The 18,498-nt window shown below is 36.3% G+C and overlaps 1 protein-coding gene and 1 long non-coding RNA gene across 2 annotated transcripts; one reads left to right on the forward strand and one right to left on the reverse strand.

Annotated features, from left to right (window-relative positions):
• The first annotated feature begins 1,350 nt into the window (after positions 1-1,350).
• slc16a9b (solute carrier family 16 member 9b) lies at positions 1,351-10,279 on the forward strand. The gene is made up of 6 exons (XM_079596480.1): positions 1,351-1,950; positions 2,878-3,102; positions 3,585-3,728; positions 4,546-4,641; positions 6,660-7,496; positions 9,027-10,279. The coding sequence occupies exons 2-6, from the start codon at positions 2,898-2,900 to the stop codon at positions 9,209-9,211; spliced, it is 1,467 nt and encodes a 488-aa protein (XP_079452606.1). The 5' UTR covers positions 1,351-1,950; positions 2,878-2,897; the 3' UTR covers positions 9,212-10,279.
• Positions 10,280-13,668: 3,389 nt separating this feature from the next.
• On the reverse strand, positions 13,669-16,813 carry LOC306990113. Its single transcript, XR_013795822.1, has 3 exons — positions 16,560-16,813; positions 15,561-15,616; positions 13,669-14,244 (listed from the first exon to the last, which is right to left on the reverse strand). It is a non-coding gene; the product is annotated as an uncharacterized lncRNA (long non-coding RNA).
• Between the last annotated feature and the right edge of the window lie 1,685 nt (positions 16,814-18,498).

Genomic DNA, 18,498 nt, shown 5'->3' on the forward strand with positions numbered 1-18,498 from the left:
TCTGTACTAAAGACCTCGCTCTGATACTGTGAGAAATTTAGCATGAGTGTCTATTCCACTGGCAGAATCTCAAGGGCCTGATTCGATAAAGATGTGTGATTTAAAATGTGCATTTTGAAGTTCTTTGATATTCGTGTACAGTGTGTGATGTTGAAATGGATAGTAAAGAGTTGGAAATTGCATGAGAAAAGCTTGAACTCTGCAACAATACCGTCCTCACTCACACTGCAGTAACTTATGCATAAGGCATTGTACTGCTTTAAATGCATTTTTCCTAACCATATGGAAAATGTACTTGTCATTCTTTTGTCATTTATTCTATTACCTATAAATGAAAATCACCATCATCTTTCTCTCTTTTCATACATAGATGTATATAGATATACAGTACCAGTCAAAAGTTTGGAAACATTACTGTTTTTGAAAGAAGTCTATTTTGTTCATTAAGCCTGCATTTATTTGAACAAAAATTTAGGGAAAAAGTAATATTGTGAAATATTTCAATTTAAAATTGTCAATAATTCAATTTAAAATCAATTAAAATTATTAAATGTATTCTATTTGAATATCCTTATAAATAAATATAATTTATTTCTGTGATGCAAAGGTGAATTTCCAGCATCATTACTTCAGTCTTCAGTGTCACACGATCCTTCAGAAATCATTCTAATATGCAGATTTATTATCATCAATGTTGGAAACAGCTGTGCTGCTTACTATTTTTTATAACCTGTGATACTTTTTTCAGGATTCTTCGATGAATAAAAAGTTTAGGTCAGCGTCAGTCATTACTTTTCCTCTTTTTTTAAAATAAATTAATATTTTTATTCAGCAAGGATGTGTTAAATCGATATAAAAGAGATAAATGCTGTTCTTTTAAACTGTATTTATCAAAGCAGTTAAGAATGATTTCTGAAGGTCATGACACCGAAGAGGACGTATGGCTGATGAAAATTCGCCTTTGCATCACCATTTTTTTTTAAATCACAAATAAATTATAAAGTATATTAAAATAGAAAACCATTATTTTCAATTGTAATAATATTTCACAATATTGTTGTTTTTTCTGTATTTTAAAAATAAATGCAGGCGTAATGAGAGACGTCTAGTTATCTTGTTGTTTTAGGAATACATTTTGTTTAATTTCAAACTCATTTTTGGTTGAGCTTTAATTTTAAAGGTCAGTTTTGGGTGCAATGCGTTCTTTAAAGACACATTATAAGTGGAGTTATAAAATACGTTTTTAAAGTGTAGACGATGGTCCCTTTAAGATGCGAAAGGAGGCAGATGATCCCGGTAACACGTGTCACGGCTGTATTGTCATCATCAACCGGTTCGGACTGGAACTGCATCGCACATACATAAAGATGCACGTGGCATGTGTTTACAATTTAACCTACAGCAAGAATACAAATTAAACTTGTCAAATTAACCAAATTCCTTGAACGCAGTCTATATACACTGCCCACGTCACAGGAAAACCAACGTTACCCATCTACCTTCGGTGTCACACAACGGTTACAGAAAGCAAATATATAATGCATTCATCATTTCAACAGTGGCGAAAAGTAATCGTTTAAGTGTTAACGGGAATTGGTCAATGTTGGGTTGACTGCAGCCATTCTGTGTTTGTTATCACAGAATAAGAAAGGAAGTTGGAGCATCGAAATGTGAAGCTGTGCCAGCGAGAACAGCTTCAAACCGGTTTAAACGCCTGGCAACAAAAGCTGGAGCTCATGCAGAACACACCGCACAATGATGAAGACAGACCAGGATGTTGCTGACCAACACATCCACAATCATTCATATCGATCACAGCGGTCATCTCACATTATGGCACAATGATATGTTATGACATATAAAATCATAACACCGGATTGTCCAAAGAGCCAGTTCAACATCCTGAACTGAATTTACCACGGAAATCATCATCAATTCCCGGTTGGGGAGGTAATTACTTTCATTATCTTAGTGAGACGTTATAATGTTTTTAATAGTACTATTCTTTAATATATTGGATATGCACATCACAAAAAGCAAACTAGGTCTTCAGCTTTAAATGAAACAACTAGCCTAGGTTTTTCATTGTTGTTTTCAGTTTTTTTTTTTTTAAACGAAAATGAAAGCAGTAAGAAGTATTTGAGTAGACCTAATATTCAACAATATGACTGTACTGTTCTATGAGAACTGAACTGAGTTGGACGATGACATAATTTGCAGAATTATAGATGAAATGAACTCATTTAATTACTGATGATCTTTACAACGGAAATGAATCGACACTGAACTGACTTCAGCCGAACAACAGCCGAAATGCATCCTGTTATCGTTGTAAAGCTGTTTTGAAACTATCTGTGTATTGTATAAAGGTGACTTGACTTGACTTGACTTGACTTCAGGAGCACGGATGAGCGCGCAGCAGCAACCGTGCGCGCTCCTGAACTCTGCGTCCGTGCGCTGCTTTTACGCGCATTCCACACACCTCGCCTTAGGTGTTGTTCTTTATATAAGAAATTAAGTTGAGGTTGAAATGCAAGATATTTTCCTCTACGAATAAAATCAGATACATGAATAATCGTGTGTGTTGCCTGGTAAACCCTACATTATGGGGAAGATGGCAATATCCGAAATCCTTGTGGGGATTTTCTTTGGTCCCCATGAGGTAAACAGCTTTAAACAGTTTTTTGAAAATGTAAAAATGCAGAAAGTTGTCTGTGATGGGAAGGTTTAGGCGTAGGGTTAGGTTAAGGGGATACAATGTACAGTTTTTATACAGTAAACAAATCATATTTATGAAAAGTCCCCATAAAACATGATAACGTGTGTGCGCGTAATGGAATTTTTTGGCTGAACGATATCTTTAAATGTGTTTTTCAGCACAGTAACCCAGTGTAAACATGAGCGCAGGGAACACAAAGCAAGCCCCGGACGGTGGATGGGGTTGGGCCATTGTGGTTGCCTCTTTCATGGGTCATCTCCTGGCCTACGGCTCGCCTCAGTCCGTGGGGGTGCTTTACCCGGAATGGCTGAACACCTTCCAGGATGGCAAAGGCACAACAGCGTGGGTCGGCTCTCTCGTGTCTGGGGTCGGACTCATTGCTAGTAAGTTTTCAACATTGATATGAGATAATTCATGCTTAATAAATACCCTGCATAAAGATATGCATTGCATTTTTCCCCTTTGTTCTGGGTGAATATACCAAGGTAAACATAAATATAACTAACAGCAAGTGTAATGACTATGCTTTCCAACTGCATGTGATCATAATTCAACTTCAAACTATAAATACTGAGCAATTATTAAATTAAAAGTCTTGACCTTGTTTTTCATTATGAAACTTGTTTACCAATATAAAATAAAGAGTAGCGTGTCAAATCAATAGGGCTACAATCGTGACTAATGATTTTCGGTTTGTGTCAGTGGGACATTTGATGTCATGTCCTGTGCTTTCATAAGTCAATCAAAATCTGCACTAATCAAATGCCTCGGTTTACATCAGATTTTTTTAAAGCAGTTATTGATTGTATTTCTATTTTGAGTTTCCCATTGTCTAATAAGGTGATGCTTTTGTCCTTTTGCACAGGTCCCATCTGCAGTGCCTGTGTTGTGAACTTCGGAGCCAGACCCGTAACCATCTTCAGCGGGGTCATGGTCTCCGGAGGGCTTATGCTTAGCGCTTTTGCACCCAATGTTCAGTTTCTCATATTTTCCTATGGGATAGTTGTTGGTAAGTATCTCACATTACAACGTATGTATGTGGGGTGATGGACAATATAATGCTGAAAAATTTGCTAAAATGAAATGCACTTATTTTCACAATATTTGCTCAAAATGTATTAAAACATTAAAAAGTCGCCATATTTATTGGCATATTAACTCCTATTCTAAATATCTATTACTATATACAGTATAAGTGTATTACTAACTTACAGGGATAGTTCACCCAAAAATGAAAATTCTGTCATTAATTACTCACCTTCATGTTGTTTCAAACCCGCATGACTTTCTGTCCTTTCATTGACAGTCTACGCAACTACCACTTCAGCGCTTCAAAAAGTTCATAAAGAGATCGTAAAACTAATCCATATGAATTGAGCGGTTTAGTCCACATTTTCTGAAGAGACTTGATCGCTTTATATGATGAACAGATTGAATTTAGGCTTTTATTCACATATAAATATTCATCAACTCGCACATCAGTTGTGGTAAACGGAAGCTCAAATGTTCCCTTGACAAGCGAGAACCAATTTCAAAACCAAGCTCTCAGGTTTCATCAAAAAGATTTTCATTTGTGTTCTGAAAATGAACAAAAGTCTTAAGGGTTTGGAAAGACATGAGAGTTGAGATTTTTGGGTGAACTATCCCTTCAATTATTCTGTAGTTTAGGGGGATATTTAGAGTTTGAGTATGGTCTTGTGCTCAAGCCCCCTTTTCTTGGACAGCGACACAAATCTGTTTACCTTTATTATAGTTGATTATAAGATTATAATGAAGATTAAATGAGCAGGTGAACTTTTCTTTAACCTCACACTTTTATTACACAGGACTAGGCTGTGGACTTGTTTATGCTGCTACTGTAACCATCACTTGCCAGTATTTTGACAAGAGACGCGGTCTTGCTCTCGGCATTGTTACAACAGGTAGGCTAAATATATGATCAGTTGAAAATAATACACTACTAGTCCAATGTTTAGACACACTTGACTAAATTTATGTTTCTCACAATTTTAAAAACATTTTTGTCTCAAAGCATGAATATACATGTTTATACATATGCTGAAATTGTATTTATTTAATTATTTCAAATGGATGAGTTGGATCGGATGGGCAAATATGTAGCACATGTGAACTCTTTCAATGCTGTTTAAAAAAAAAGTTAAAAAAAGAATATATAAAAAATAGTTGTCATGACTACTATTTTTCTAAAATCTGTAAAAATAGTACTTATTAGGGCTGCACTATTTGGGGGAACAATCTTATTGTGATTTTTCTAATAAAAATTGCGATTATGATATAAAATGTGAAAAATATTCAGGTTTGCTGTGCTTCAGATATTCTCTATTGTTGATAAGCACTTTTCATCACAAGTTTGGAAAGATGGTTGTTGTATGTTGCTTTCCCAAATGCATGTTAAAGTGAGCCAAACTCAGAGCAGATTTGTGTGAAGTTGTGGAGCAGCAGTTTCTGTGAATAATAATTGAGCTGCTCACATGTAAGAACACAGTGCCCTGCTTTCTGAGATCAAAGTGAACGATAAATGGAGTTATTGTCTCCCGAAAGAAAGAACCTATTCTGAACTGCCTAAACAGAGTTATCAGTAATTTCAGTCTTGCTTCCTGCACGAACTTACAGAGGTTTGTAACAAATCAGCACAATGCCAGCCTAGCTTCATTCGCTGCGTAGCAAATCAGCTCAAAATATATATAATTAATTTTAACGGTTTAGAATATTTTCATTATTTTTTAGAATTGACTGTAGCAGAATTAATAGCATAATCAATTATTAATTCTAGGAAATAAATGATCTTCCTGGCCAAGAAAGAATAACCTTTTCCAACTAAAGTAAATAAAGTACTAGCAGGGTAATAGCACAGTATCACTAGATCAAGATGTTTAAGTGACTTCGATATTTTTGTGAGTGGCAAACACAGAGACAATAAAGCGTGGATGATATAATGGTTTAATAAACGAAACTACGGTAGGCTACACACACAACTAAACTAAGCAAAGATTGCATACAGAACAAGAAAGTAAAGAAAAGTAAAAAGAGAGAGAGAGAAGAAAAGAGAATGCCAAGATTACAACCAGTTAACCTACGAGTAACTGCTCAGAAACTGAGAAACGTATCTCGGGAGCACGTGAAAGTCTGTATATTTGTATTTTTTGCAAAGGTTCCTTCAGGGGCTCCATAGAAATTACTATATTTTAGTTTGATAATGTTTTTTTTATTTAATATTTTGTATTTTTAGGGGATTTTTTATTTACGCTGTATTTATAATAAAATATTTTTTACTTTTTGAGCATAGACCTGAAAGTAAAATTTCCAACTTAAACTGTCGTAAATCTTGAATTCTTTAGAGCACAGAAGAGTATGATTTATTTTCAAAGATGACACTTCGCAGATTATAGCTGAAGTGAACAAAAGTTTAAAAAAGTGAATTTAAAAAAAGTAACAGAATTTTACGTGTATTGTTATGAAAAATGCACAAAGATACTATTTTACATTTTTATATTAAATATATTTTCAAAATCACGTTTTACTCTAAAACTGCAAGAAAATCAAAGCTATCTGATAAAATGAGCTTTCAGTAAGATTTTGTTTGGCTGCAGAACCAAAAGTTTTCACTAGATAAAATGAATCTCCCACTCATTTCCAATGCGGTCAAATTTTGACCGCGAGGAGCACAAGTGTGACTATATTTTTACAGGACCATTTAACCTTTTCGAATCATGTCCATGATTTTTTTGTTGTTTTTTTGTGTTCACATAGCAAGTGCCAAAACCTTTACCAAGTTAATTCGAAAAAAACTAAACGTAATATTTTTCAGTCAAAGAGCACCAGTTAAATGGTTTTATTTTCGATTAATCGTGCATCCATAGTACTAATAACATTCATATCCAATTAAAGTAAAACAACTCAATCCTTCTCATGTTTCCAGGTTCAAGTATTGGAGGTTTTCTCTACGCTACGGCGCAGAATGAGTTCATTGCACTCTTTGGACTCGACGGCTGCCTTTTGCTAATTGGCTGTTTTGCACTAAACATCATCGCCTGTGCTGGACTCATGAGACCACTGCACCTGCCGGCCTACTACCTGAAACAGAGAGCAGCGCTGGTCGAGAAGGCAGAGGAGAAGGTTCTGGAAAAGAGCCCTGTCGTGGAGGACCCCATCAAGAAAAAACAGTCCGTCAACGTTCTCATCCCCGGAGAGACGAAAGAGCCTCCCCCGTACGAGAAGAGCCTCCTGAGTTGTGTGCCGTTGGTGCGGCTCATAAAGAAGAAACAGAAGGAGTACTCCGAATACTTGAAGTCGACAGGGGAACTGCTTCAGAACAGGGTCTTCTCGGCCATGTGCGTGTCTTTGTTTGCGTATTGCCTGGGTGCGTACACGCCTCTTCTCTTCCTGGAGGATTTGGCCCAGAGCGAGGGTCTGGTCGATGGCATCCGCACCATCCCGCTGGTCTCCATCATGTCCATTGCTGCAGGAGTGGGGAAGCTGCTGCTGGGCATCACGATGGACATCCGCTGGATGAACAGCATCTTTCTGTACACCTTCACCCTGCTGGGCTCAGGGGTGGCTCTTCTCATTATCCCCCTCACCAAGAACTACACTGGGCTGCAGGTCATCTCAGCGGTGCTGGGCTTCTTTTCTGGGAACTGGTCCGTCATACCCTACATGACCACTAAGGTTGTGGGAATGGATCGTCTGACTGAGGCATATGGGATCTTGATGTTCTTTGGTGGATTTAGTATAATGCTCGGACCACCTGTCGCAGGTAATTTTTTTGACTTGTTGCCATGATTTTAGTTCAGACGCTATGCAAGCCTTTAAAATTAACTTAATTCACAAATGAATTAGTACGGACCAGAGATTGGCCAAAATCTGAATGCTATATCTGAATTTTTATTTTCAGTTCATCAGTGGGAATTTGAATTGGAAGTTCACTTCAGTTATTAGCAAATTAATTAGTACAGACCAGAAGTTGGGAAAAATAGAATTTAAGAATCAGCTTCTTTTCAATTCATCAGTGGGAATTGACCGTTCGCAAAGACCCGCCTTTCAATTTCAAATCCTCCCATGTTAATCTACTAACTCTTCTGACTGCTTTGTCGGACACAATGGCGGATGGCGAAGTATGATTGGTTAGATCACCTGTCAATCAAGCTCCCTGCGAAGGGTCAATTGGTCACATAAACCACAGGATGCTGAATTGGAATGACTTGGGGATAAAGATTTATTTTGAAGACTTTGGCATAAATTAGACCATTTTGGGACAAGATGTGTTTTTCCACTATACTACGTAAAATTAAAGTTAATTAATTAAATATAGATATGAATCCATTTATATAGGTGTGTCAATGACATTCCTTTTTTGCCAGGTTCTATTTCTTTATCCAAAAATACATGAAAATTGCATGCAATGCAACTAGCCTATGCAATACAACTCTTCTATAATGAAGATCTCTGATTTTCAACCAGCTGTGTATTACGAATACGATGTCAGTAGTATATGTAAATGAACAACTTCTCTGTTACCTATTACACAAAGATATGTCTTTTTATTTGTCAGCAAAACATGCATCATTTAACAACTTATTTTAAAAGAATGATTAAGATGTGTGCATTAAATCACATGTATTTAAGTTGTAAGGAAAATATGTTATTGCTTTTACCTTGATGGTTACACCACATGACATTTTAGAGTGCATCATTTTGCGTCTTCCGGCGGACGTTTGAAGACTCTGTTAAAACTTAAGATCAAACTTCTGCATTTTAGTATGACGGTCAGATTAACAGTTGGAGCGGCACCAAAATCAAAGTGCATTACGAAATTTGACGTTCTTGGCAAAAGGGAACGCCACAGCGCTGTTTCTTTGTTTTGTTTTGTCTAGTCATGTAGCATATATGTGTATATATTTAAAAACATTTACAAAATAATGATTTAGATGTTTTTTTGTTTTTTTTATGAAACACTTGAACACATGAAACCAACAGAAATAGAGTAACAAGTAGAGTAAAGAGTACATTACCAAAATGTGTTTTAAACTAGATTTTTAAAAGATTATTTTCCTTTATTTTGAACACTTTTTTTCAAACACTTATGATTAGCTATTTGAATTTGATTCCATATAATTATACTTCCATAAATTAAAATTACAATGCTACATTCTGTTTTCTATATCAATTCAAAGTCAGGATTTGAATCCTTGATTAAGTTGTAAATGTGCCAAGAGTAGAGAGTCAGCAGGTTTACCTGTGAAGTGAGATACAGTAACTCTGCCGCTTGTTTGGTTTCTCACTCCAGGATGGATTTACGACTGGATGCACTCCTACGACCTGGCGTTCTACTTCAGCGGGAGCTTCGTGCTGCTGGGAGGAGCTGGCCTTTTTCTCTCGGCTTTGTCCTGTTGGAACAAGAACCAGGATGAAACCAACACGCCAGACACAGAATACACTAATGACTATGACAAAGTGGCAACAGTGGCCTGAAGCATGAATACAAGATTAACTGCTGCACAGAAGATGAATTCTCACACTGTAACAACAAAAGCTGAAGCCTCTGAACATGTCAGCTGGATGTTTTTACTCGGCATGTTACACTGAGGAATTCTAGAAAACGAAGAAAGGACGGACTGTGCTTAGACTTGTGGCCTTGTTTTAGGAGGCTCTGGTCCTGCATTCAGAACACTCTTTTAGACAGTCTTTTAGATTTGTTTTGTTTACTGTACGGATCGGAGTAAATGGAGATGGGAGTCTTCAGTGCCACGTGTCACCGATCTTTAGAGCAACAATGTTTTCAAACATCTCAAGTTTCATTTTTCTTTCTATAGACAGACAAGACTACAATAAACAGCAAATTAATGTCATTTTTGTATTTGATTAATATTCCACAATCTGAAAAACATTCTTCAGTATTTGGACGGGTGATAATCAATGTCTTGTGCTGTACCAAAGTTATGATTGTTGTTGAGTTATTTATTGTGTTCGATTTGTGTGTCTGTAAATGGTCTCGCCTGTTCATAGGAGCCGGACATGCAGCGCTAGACTAATTGTGCTTTTATGTTTATGCCTTGTTTTTTATGAAAAAAAGGTAGGATTTCTTAGTGACAGACTATTGTCTGTTTTTGATTTAAAACCACATGCTATTAAGGAATACGTACCTGTGAAAATGCTGTCAGGTTGTTTTATAGCGGTTTAGCCATCTTTTAATTTCTTTATATGTATACTTTTTTAAATACCAGCTGTTATTGACTGTTTTACACGTTTTGCAATAGGCTGTGTATGTTTGTATTTGTACTGTTTTCTGCTTCTTTTTTTCTATCGTGGAAAGACATTGTTACTTGAAATATGTTTGTAATATTCAAGGAATAGTGAAAAGTGGAATAGGACACATGGGTATATATTTGCTCCACCACTGTTTTTATTGTAAAAAACTATTACAGGAATCTTTCTGGTTATGGCACCTTTAGATGTAGTGCCATTATTATTTATGTTTCTTTTATTGTTTCATTTGCATTTGTATGTTTTTTATTATTAAAGTATTGATGATATAATTATTGCTTGCTTTATAGCCAGTTTTCTTTTTTAACAGTATATTTTGTCATGGCCTGTTCACGCAAAATGCAAACAATGCCAGACTTGGCCTACTGTAAAGATTTGCACTGGGTTTCATTAGACTGCCATGACATGAGGTGGCCTTGTCGTCTCCATGGATACAGTAACCATAGTGAATGCAATCAGAGGTCCATTTATGCAGTCACCAGTGTTTGTTTGCCTGCAGGTTTTGATAAAGGTTGTAAAATGATGATACAAATAGATTTTGATGCTTATATATGTAATCAAATCGAAGCTGTGATAGATATTACTCTACATAACCTAGAATAGAATACTGTTCAACACCAATTGAAACCATACACTAGACTGATTCCCAGATGTATCTATATATATTTATACAACATTTTCTTCATTATTATTCAACATTATACAAGTTTCACAAAAGTAAATGGGGACATTTTTCAAATAAAAAAAATCTCCTCAGCCACAGTGCAGAACACATTGACAAAAACATTTAAACAGTCATACATGCGACACTTCTAAAGCTTATTGCTTCTGTTCTATTATTGATTATATTGTATTTACATGTCAATTCTGGTTCAATATTTCTATGTGCATTTTATTGTGGACAGATAACCTGCTTACACCCAAAAACAAAAATGTTGTCATTAATTACTAACCCTCATGTAATTCCAAACCCATAAGACATTTGTTCTTCTTCTAAATATCTTTTTGATAAAAATCTGAGAGCTTTCTGTCCCTCCATTGACAGCTATGCAAATACCATTTTGATGCTTTAAAAAATTCATAGAGATTGAAAAACGAATCCATATGCTTCAAGCGGTTTAGTCCAAATTTTCTGTAGAGACACAATCACTTTATAAGATGAACAGATTGAATTTAGGCTTTTATTCACATATAAACATTCATCAACTCACACATCACTTGTGGTAAAGGGAAGCTCAAGCATGTTCCAGAAACCAGTCAGGTTCATTCTCGTGTTAAGCAGCAGTTTGAGCTTCTGAAAGAACCAATGAGGTTTGTTCTCACGCATCAAGCAAGTTCGGTTGAGCTTTAATCTCCAACGCGCCAACACGCAATCTGCTCTTGTGTCAACACAAAACACACATGCATTGTGGTGCTCTTGTGCGTTGAAGATTAATACTTTGTGAATAAAGTGGTAACAAAAAAAAATCAAACAAACTAGTCACGTCGCTTCATAAAGTTGAGGTTAAACCACTGGGCAAGTGGTTCCCCAGTCCCTATGGCTTACTTGATGTACTTCCCCATAGATAATGATGTCTTTAATACCTTTTTGGGGCTTGAAAGTGGTATTTGAGTTGCTGACTATGGAGGGATTGAAAGCTCTCAGATTTCCTTAAAAATATCTTTATTTGGGTTTGGAACGTCATGAGGGTGAGTAATTGATGACAGAAATGTAATTTTTGGGTAAATTAACCCTTTAAAATTAGTGATTGTAATATAGTGAATGTATTATATAGAGAATACAAGACTATTTCTTTATTGAATAGTGCAGTGTAAAATTATTTTTTATACACAAGGGTAAGATATTGAAACTGCGTTCTCATGGCAAACTAATCTTTTATAATAAAATGTTATTTATTTTAGTTAAGCATGCAATATTATCACTGATTTGTAAGATTTATGCTTTTGGACTTGAGCAGCTTTGAATAGTTGGTACTTTTCTGCCTGTTGGGAGATAATATAACAGCTGACTAAGAGGAAAGAGTGTAATCCATCTGAGGTCTGTTTTTGGCCAAATGTCCAGAGAGGAAGAGGAGGAGACTAAGGGCAGCCACTCACTTCCTCTATAAATGATGAAGGGTCTCCTGCATTCAGAGTTAAAATAAGTGATTCTTAACACAATTACCGGTATATGTAATTATAACTTCTTAATAAAATGTAGTGCATCTGCTTATACTGTATCTGGAATAAAGTTATTTTATAAAAAAACAAAACACGTGTAACCTGCAGCCACCAGAGGGCATCACTAAACAAAGCAGGCGGTCCTGCTATAAGCAACTTCAGCCTAATTATGATTTTGACATCATTTAGTCAGCATGTTAACAAACATCAGACATTAAAATGTTCAGATTAGTTGATTAATATTAATATGCCATCATTTTTGTGACATGCACACAAAATGGCATTGAGCTGATTTGAGAATTGCGAGCTATTCTAATAGTCAGAAACACCGAGACATACTTGTCTTATGAAGATGTAGCTGCAAACGCAAACTGTATCACAATAAGTGGTCAATTAGTGACCGTGGTAACGGCTGGAACGGATGCTGTTGTCCTCCGCTGTTCAGATTGCCATGTCTCATGAACTTATAAATAGCCCCCGTAGCCCAGTGTTTTTGCATTAGTCTTCAAAAGATCAGATTCCATTTGGTTTGAGTTGTTCACATTTTATGGGGGGGGGGGGGGGGGGGGGGGTTCACCATCACAGTTCACCATCACATGGCAAAACAAGACCTGGGTTTATTTTGATCCAGACTCTGACTAACACATCTCAGTACAATAAATCAATCATCTCTCCAGTAAATGAACATAAGAACTCTATTTCTGGCTTTTGCCCATTGACAAAATATCCATTAGCTGAGTCACTCTCTAATTCCATATATTGCACAGTGTAACCAGATTCACATCATGTAATAATATTAAAGTGAAACAGCTTCTGTTTAACAGCACTATGAGACTTGTGTATCCTGACTGTCTTTTCATTTTGTGAAAGCCCATGGGAGTACCGGACATCTCTAGTACCGGACATTTCATTTTCCATGGGGGCATTATACACCACTGGGCATTAGCATATTGTTTTTGCTTGTGCAATATCTTTGTGCATCAAAGTAGCATCGATCAATGTCAAGAGCAATAATTCATCACTGTAACAGAGCAGCCAATCCCAAAGCAGGCACTAAAGCAAATATAAACTAAAACTAAATATAAAACTGCTCTCTATATTTTCCCAGAGCTCAAATATGTGCTAACATATTATTTTCAATCTTTAAAAAAAATAATAAAATAAAACAACACAAAAAAGGGGCGACAACGGAGGGGGTGGGGGACATTTTTCCTTTAGTTCCGGGACTTTCCGGGCTGGGAAGATTTTTTTTAAAACAATGTCATGTACAAACAACAAAAATACATAATTACACTATGACAGTAAGATCAGGTGCAAAAGTGCATTACAGAGAAGAAGAAAATAAATAAAAACCAAAAAAGACGGGGAGATGGGGGGTGGGGGTATACTGGATCACTGGATGGATATACACCATTTATCATTTTAAAATGGATTTCCTTAGCTTTGGAGGTTAATGGGAATTTTAAGTAAGTTGTTCGTAACGTGATTTTTTTTTTTTTTTTTTAAAGAACTGTGAAATCAAGTTTCTAATTTCTATAAGATGCTTTTGGGAATGAGATGTTATCAAACATATTTATGATCATTTTGTTTGGAAATTTAGTTTCTTTAAAATTGCAACCTTCAACTAAAAGTAATGGGAGACACATGGGTGGGGGGATTCGGAGTTGAAAGATATCCTTGGATTAAACATTTGAAAGAATTGGGGATAGCTTTAATCATATAACTGAATGTGTTCTGAGTCTGACTTTAGGTTATATCATACTTGAGACAGAAACTCTCATGTGATATAAAACATCCTCCGGGATTGACTAAATGAAGCACATACCAAATACCTTTTTTACCTCCAGTCCTTTCGGGCAGGGAAGATGAGGCTTCCTGTCTGGAGCGGGCAGGGAAAAGGCTGCGAGTGATGATATATGAGAGTCGGAGTTGATGCCGTCTTCCTCAACGACTCCCACTATAAGGAGGATCCACACAGCCACAGGGCTTAACTAATAAACTCAATGAATGGTCCTCCTCAACAACGCATATGTCCATTCGGCTCCAAAAGATGTACTTGAGAGTCTCATCATCTCAGTGCACTTGGGATGAAAGAAAAAAAAGAATAATATGAAGGAGAGAATGGTTGCTTGCTGAAGCCATGCTTGTTGATATTTTGTTGCTGGTCTATGACTCCTCCCCCTGAACTTTCCCCTGCCCTGCCCTGCCCTGCCCTGCCCTACTGGCATAACCAACATCAGACCCCTAACACCAGAGAGGCTCCCTAACAAATCCCCAATACACAGAAAGAGAAACTGTGAAAAGACCAATTTAATGACTGGAACTTAATAAGCATTGTATAATTATACAGTGTTATACACTATACTGACTATATATACCATAGTATTATTGGAAAAAAAGTGATTTATGTGATTTTTGTTAAAATTATCAGTTTGTGAGCTGGAAATTAAATTTTTTTTTTGTTGTTGTTGCCAGGTTGTGTAGTTACTGTATCTACCAGCAGGGGCTAAGTGGACTTGTGTGTTAACCAGCCATTTCTTGACCTCTTCTGGATGAACTTCCAACCTAAATTTCTAGTATCTAAAGTCATCTTTGTATTTTTACCTGGGGCATTTTCCCGCCACTTATTTGGCTTTGGTTGGACAGCTGTTTTCCATGACCTTATTCTTTTGTCCTGACCAGACACTCTCTTCACCATAAGCAGGGCAATCTCTCTTGTTTTGTCTCTCTGTTCCTCCAGCTATACATTATTCATCCGTTGTGTCCACTCGGCAGAACTAATATGGCCTGCTGGTGATGACTGCACATTAAAATGCACCAAAATGAGCATGTTTCTTGTGTTCAGCCATTAAAGACCCTAAAAGGATGGGAAAGATCTATGGAGGGCACCATAAGTGCGTTCCCAAAATAGAAGGTATAAAGTTCACTTAGACCTAAAATGTTGACATGCAAAGTTTGGACATGCATGACTGAATTGTTGTTTCTCATGAACCTTTTGATCTAGATTTATGCTTGGAATTCTTGAAATGAGTTTCAAATAGTCAAATATAAATTGTGTCTATATGAATTCATTTTTTTACCAAACAAATTTTTACAGATGAGTTGGACTGGATAGTGAAGGAAAAGCAACAAACCATTGTTCAACAATGGCCTGCAAAACAGTTTTTTATACCTTAGAAAACAATCATAGTTTTAGATTATAATCATTTTTAAACATTTTAAACCGTTTCAATTTGTGTTTGTGTTCCAGAAAGACTGTCACTGACTCTTTCTTCAAGTCCTACAATGTCGCACATAGTTACACCAACATGTGGCGACAAAATGACTGTCTTTATGAGTGAGTCATTTAATAATTAATTCAAAACACTGATTCAATCAGGACGAACGAGCAACATACCAGTATAACTGCTTTGTGGAAATGGTTCTGCTGGGGCATCGTTGGAGGTAGTTTTGCTGGCGGAACAAAAAAGACAAACAACTTTAACTGCCAATAGAGTAAAGTAAGTAAGACAGAGAAGAAAGTAAGTAAGAAAGTAAGTAACTCAATAACTCATTGTTTGTTAAACTGCTGTATAAACGCAATATAATTGCAAATGAATTGTGCTGTTTTGACTGTTGCATATGTGGATCTACACATTCGTTGCTTTTTTTTCAGTACTTCTGTACTCGACACCACAACGGCGGATATAAATGACTGGTTTATTGTGCACGATTAATCATTATTCATAAAATAATTATGCATTTGTAATCATCTGTCAAAATTTCAAGTGGTGCAAACTTGCTTTGCCTCTGAAATGTCTCTCTTTTTTTTCTTTTCTTTTTTTTTGTCTGAACCCTCAACCCACCACGCAAGCCCTATATTTGTCGACCCTTCCCTATAACTGGCTGACAAGTATGAAGTTGAAGTGTATTACATTTTTGCTGTTTTTGCTTTTTGTAACTCGAGTGCTGAACAACAAAAATCCCATGCATTGGGACAATAGGCCTATAATCTAATATAACACTTCACAATCAAATCAATTCCAGATAAAACTCATGTCAGAATATTATTTCTCACTCAGAATATATCACTTTACAGATTTTTTTTATTTTTTTTACTGCAAACAGTTTAATGTTGATAAAAAAAAATCCTTCCAGTCTCTCACTGAAACGTGTGTTTTGGCTCTGCTATTCTGTAAGTTTAATGTCAAGTATATAATATGGATTTGTTGATGTGAAATTATGTAACAGATGGATATTTTTATGTCACAGGATCAGGGTTTAATTATGTTCAGCATAACACCATGTTGTTTCTGTCACGGTCACCACCTCCCATCCTCACTACATTTCCCATCATCCTCCCTGGCCCTCACCTGCATGCACTTCCCAATCACAGAGATCGCTATATCACTCGCACCTCACTTATGAAGTGTCTGTTCGTCTCCTGTCCGGTTACTATAAGTCTCCATTGCCTTCCTGGTTTCCTCGTCCTCTCTTCCAACCTCGGTGTGTGCGCTCCTGCCATCTACCTCCTTGTCATCTGTGATCTCCTCAATCATCTACAACCGAAAGAACTGTCAGTATGTCCATCCACCATTATTCAAAGACATTCGTCATTATCGTCACCCACTGGAATGCACCTCTACTTGTTTCAATAAACCTGTTTCTTACTCGTTTCCATTGCCTTGAGTCTCTGTACCGTAACAGTTTCACTGATTTTTTTTTTGCAGTTTTAGTATCTTCTTTACACCTCCCACCCTTCTGTATGCACATGTTCAATAATTCAACCCATGATTCCTCTGAATAACCAAGTTACTGAGTCAGTAAATCCTATTCCTGACATTCGAATTGGGATGTTTTAGAAACTCGAGTTTTTCAAATCTGTTGATCAGAGTCAGAAATTATAACCAAGACTTGAGTAAAATCTCAGGGGCCATTTACATGACACCGGTTTCAACTAAAAATTTTAAGGTTTTTGTGTTTTGGCCGATTATTTACACAAACACATCCTTTGGGCGGCCAGAAAAAAACTTTTGAAAACATGTTTCAAAGTGCAACCTTTTGAAAAGTATACCTTTAAGATACAAGGAAAGAAAACGAGGACAGAGGAATCGAAGGAAAGTTTGACTTTTGGAATGTTTTTGATCAGTCTCAAGTGTTACGTCATCATCAGTAGCATCATTAGCTGCGCTCAAGGGATCTGTTTTTATGTTGCTGAAGTTTGGTTATTTAAGAAGTTCATAAAAACATCAAAGCAAGATGCTCTGTTGAAATATGTGAGCTGTATTGTTTATTTAAACTGCAAAGGTAAAGCATACATTAAAATTGTGACAGAGGTGAAGGGGGCGGATAATATATACCAGTGCATCCTCGCTCATAACTCCTCTGGAAGTTTCCTCACTTTTCGCTCCTCGTGGTGCAATTAGAAAATTGAGATATCCTTCAAGATGGCTGACTTTGATCGGTTTCCGGTGTTACGGTGTGACTGTAACGCCAGAAGCTGTGAACGATTGGCTGCAGATTTGTCAATTCTGAAATCCTGTGCAATACATCCATTACAAGTGAACATTTGCACTACACACTAAAATGCTGACTCACAGTAATGAAACAAGTGACATCTTTATGAGAGTCATTGAATCATTCAAGATTCAAACCTATTTTTTAAATAATTAAAATTAACTATAGCCTATATTTTTAAAAGGACTGCAACAGGTCATATTTTGCCAGAACCTCTTGTAAATTATTATTATAGACAATTTTTTTTTAATTGTCTACAGAATCATGAGAGAATTGGGAACTCTATTTTAAACGAAAAATATTGTGATTCTCAATTTATATAGCAGCTCTACCCCAAAGACAACAAGTATTACCCCTTAAAGTTATTCTGATTTTAACTGTTTTAGTGCGATGACGTAAATTTTTAAGCCAAAATGCAAATGAGCATTTTAGCAATTCTGGTTGCATTATCCCAAAGTCAATGGGTTTTTGTTTAAATGTCTGAAATAAGGTCTGTTTAACACAAGCTCAAGATACATTCACGTTTTATTCAACAACAGTACTTTTTTTAAAGTTAACGTTACGTGTCTTGAAAAAGGTGGTTGATGAAAAGTGGCTAAATGGGCCTACGAGGCTGTTGGGACGTTAAACATCATCGCACTGAACAGGTAAACTCAGTCCGCGTAATAGCCTCTTTATGCTTATATAATTACTATTATAATGACTATTATAACCCAAACCTTCTGGAAAAAAAAATATTTAGATGACTGAAAGAGTTTTTTTCGGAAGTTTTGTGGTGACGTTGAAGTGGGACTAATCACTAGATTAGTTTGTAGCAAAACGTTACCTTTAGCTTTTTA

This window comes from Phoxinus phoxinus (genome assembly GCF_949152265.1).
Source record: "Phoxinus phoxinus genome assembly, chromosome: 21".
NCBI lineage: Eukaryota > Metazoa > Chordata > Actinopteri > Cypriniformes > Leuciscidae > Phoxinus > Phoxinus phoxinus.

Coding starts and splice junctions, on each gene's coding strand:
- slc16a9b (XM_079596480.1), top strand. CDS start 2,898: ATGAGCGCAGGGAACACAAAGCAAGCCCCGGACGGTGGATGGGGTTGG. Junction 3,729..4,545: donor TTCCTATGGGATAGTTGTTG/GTAAGTATCTCA, acceptor TTTATTACACAG/GACTAGGCTGTGGACTTGTT. Junction 4,642..6,659: donor TCTCGGCATTGTTACAACAG/GTAGGCTAAATA, acceptor TCATGTTTCCAG/GTTCAAGTATTGGAGGTTTT.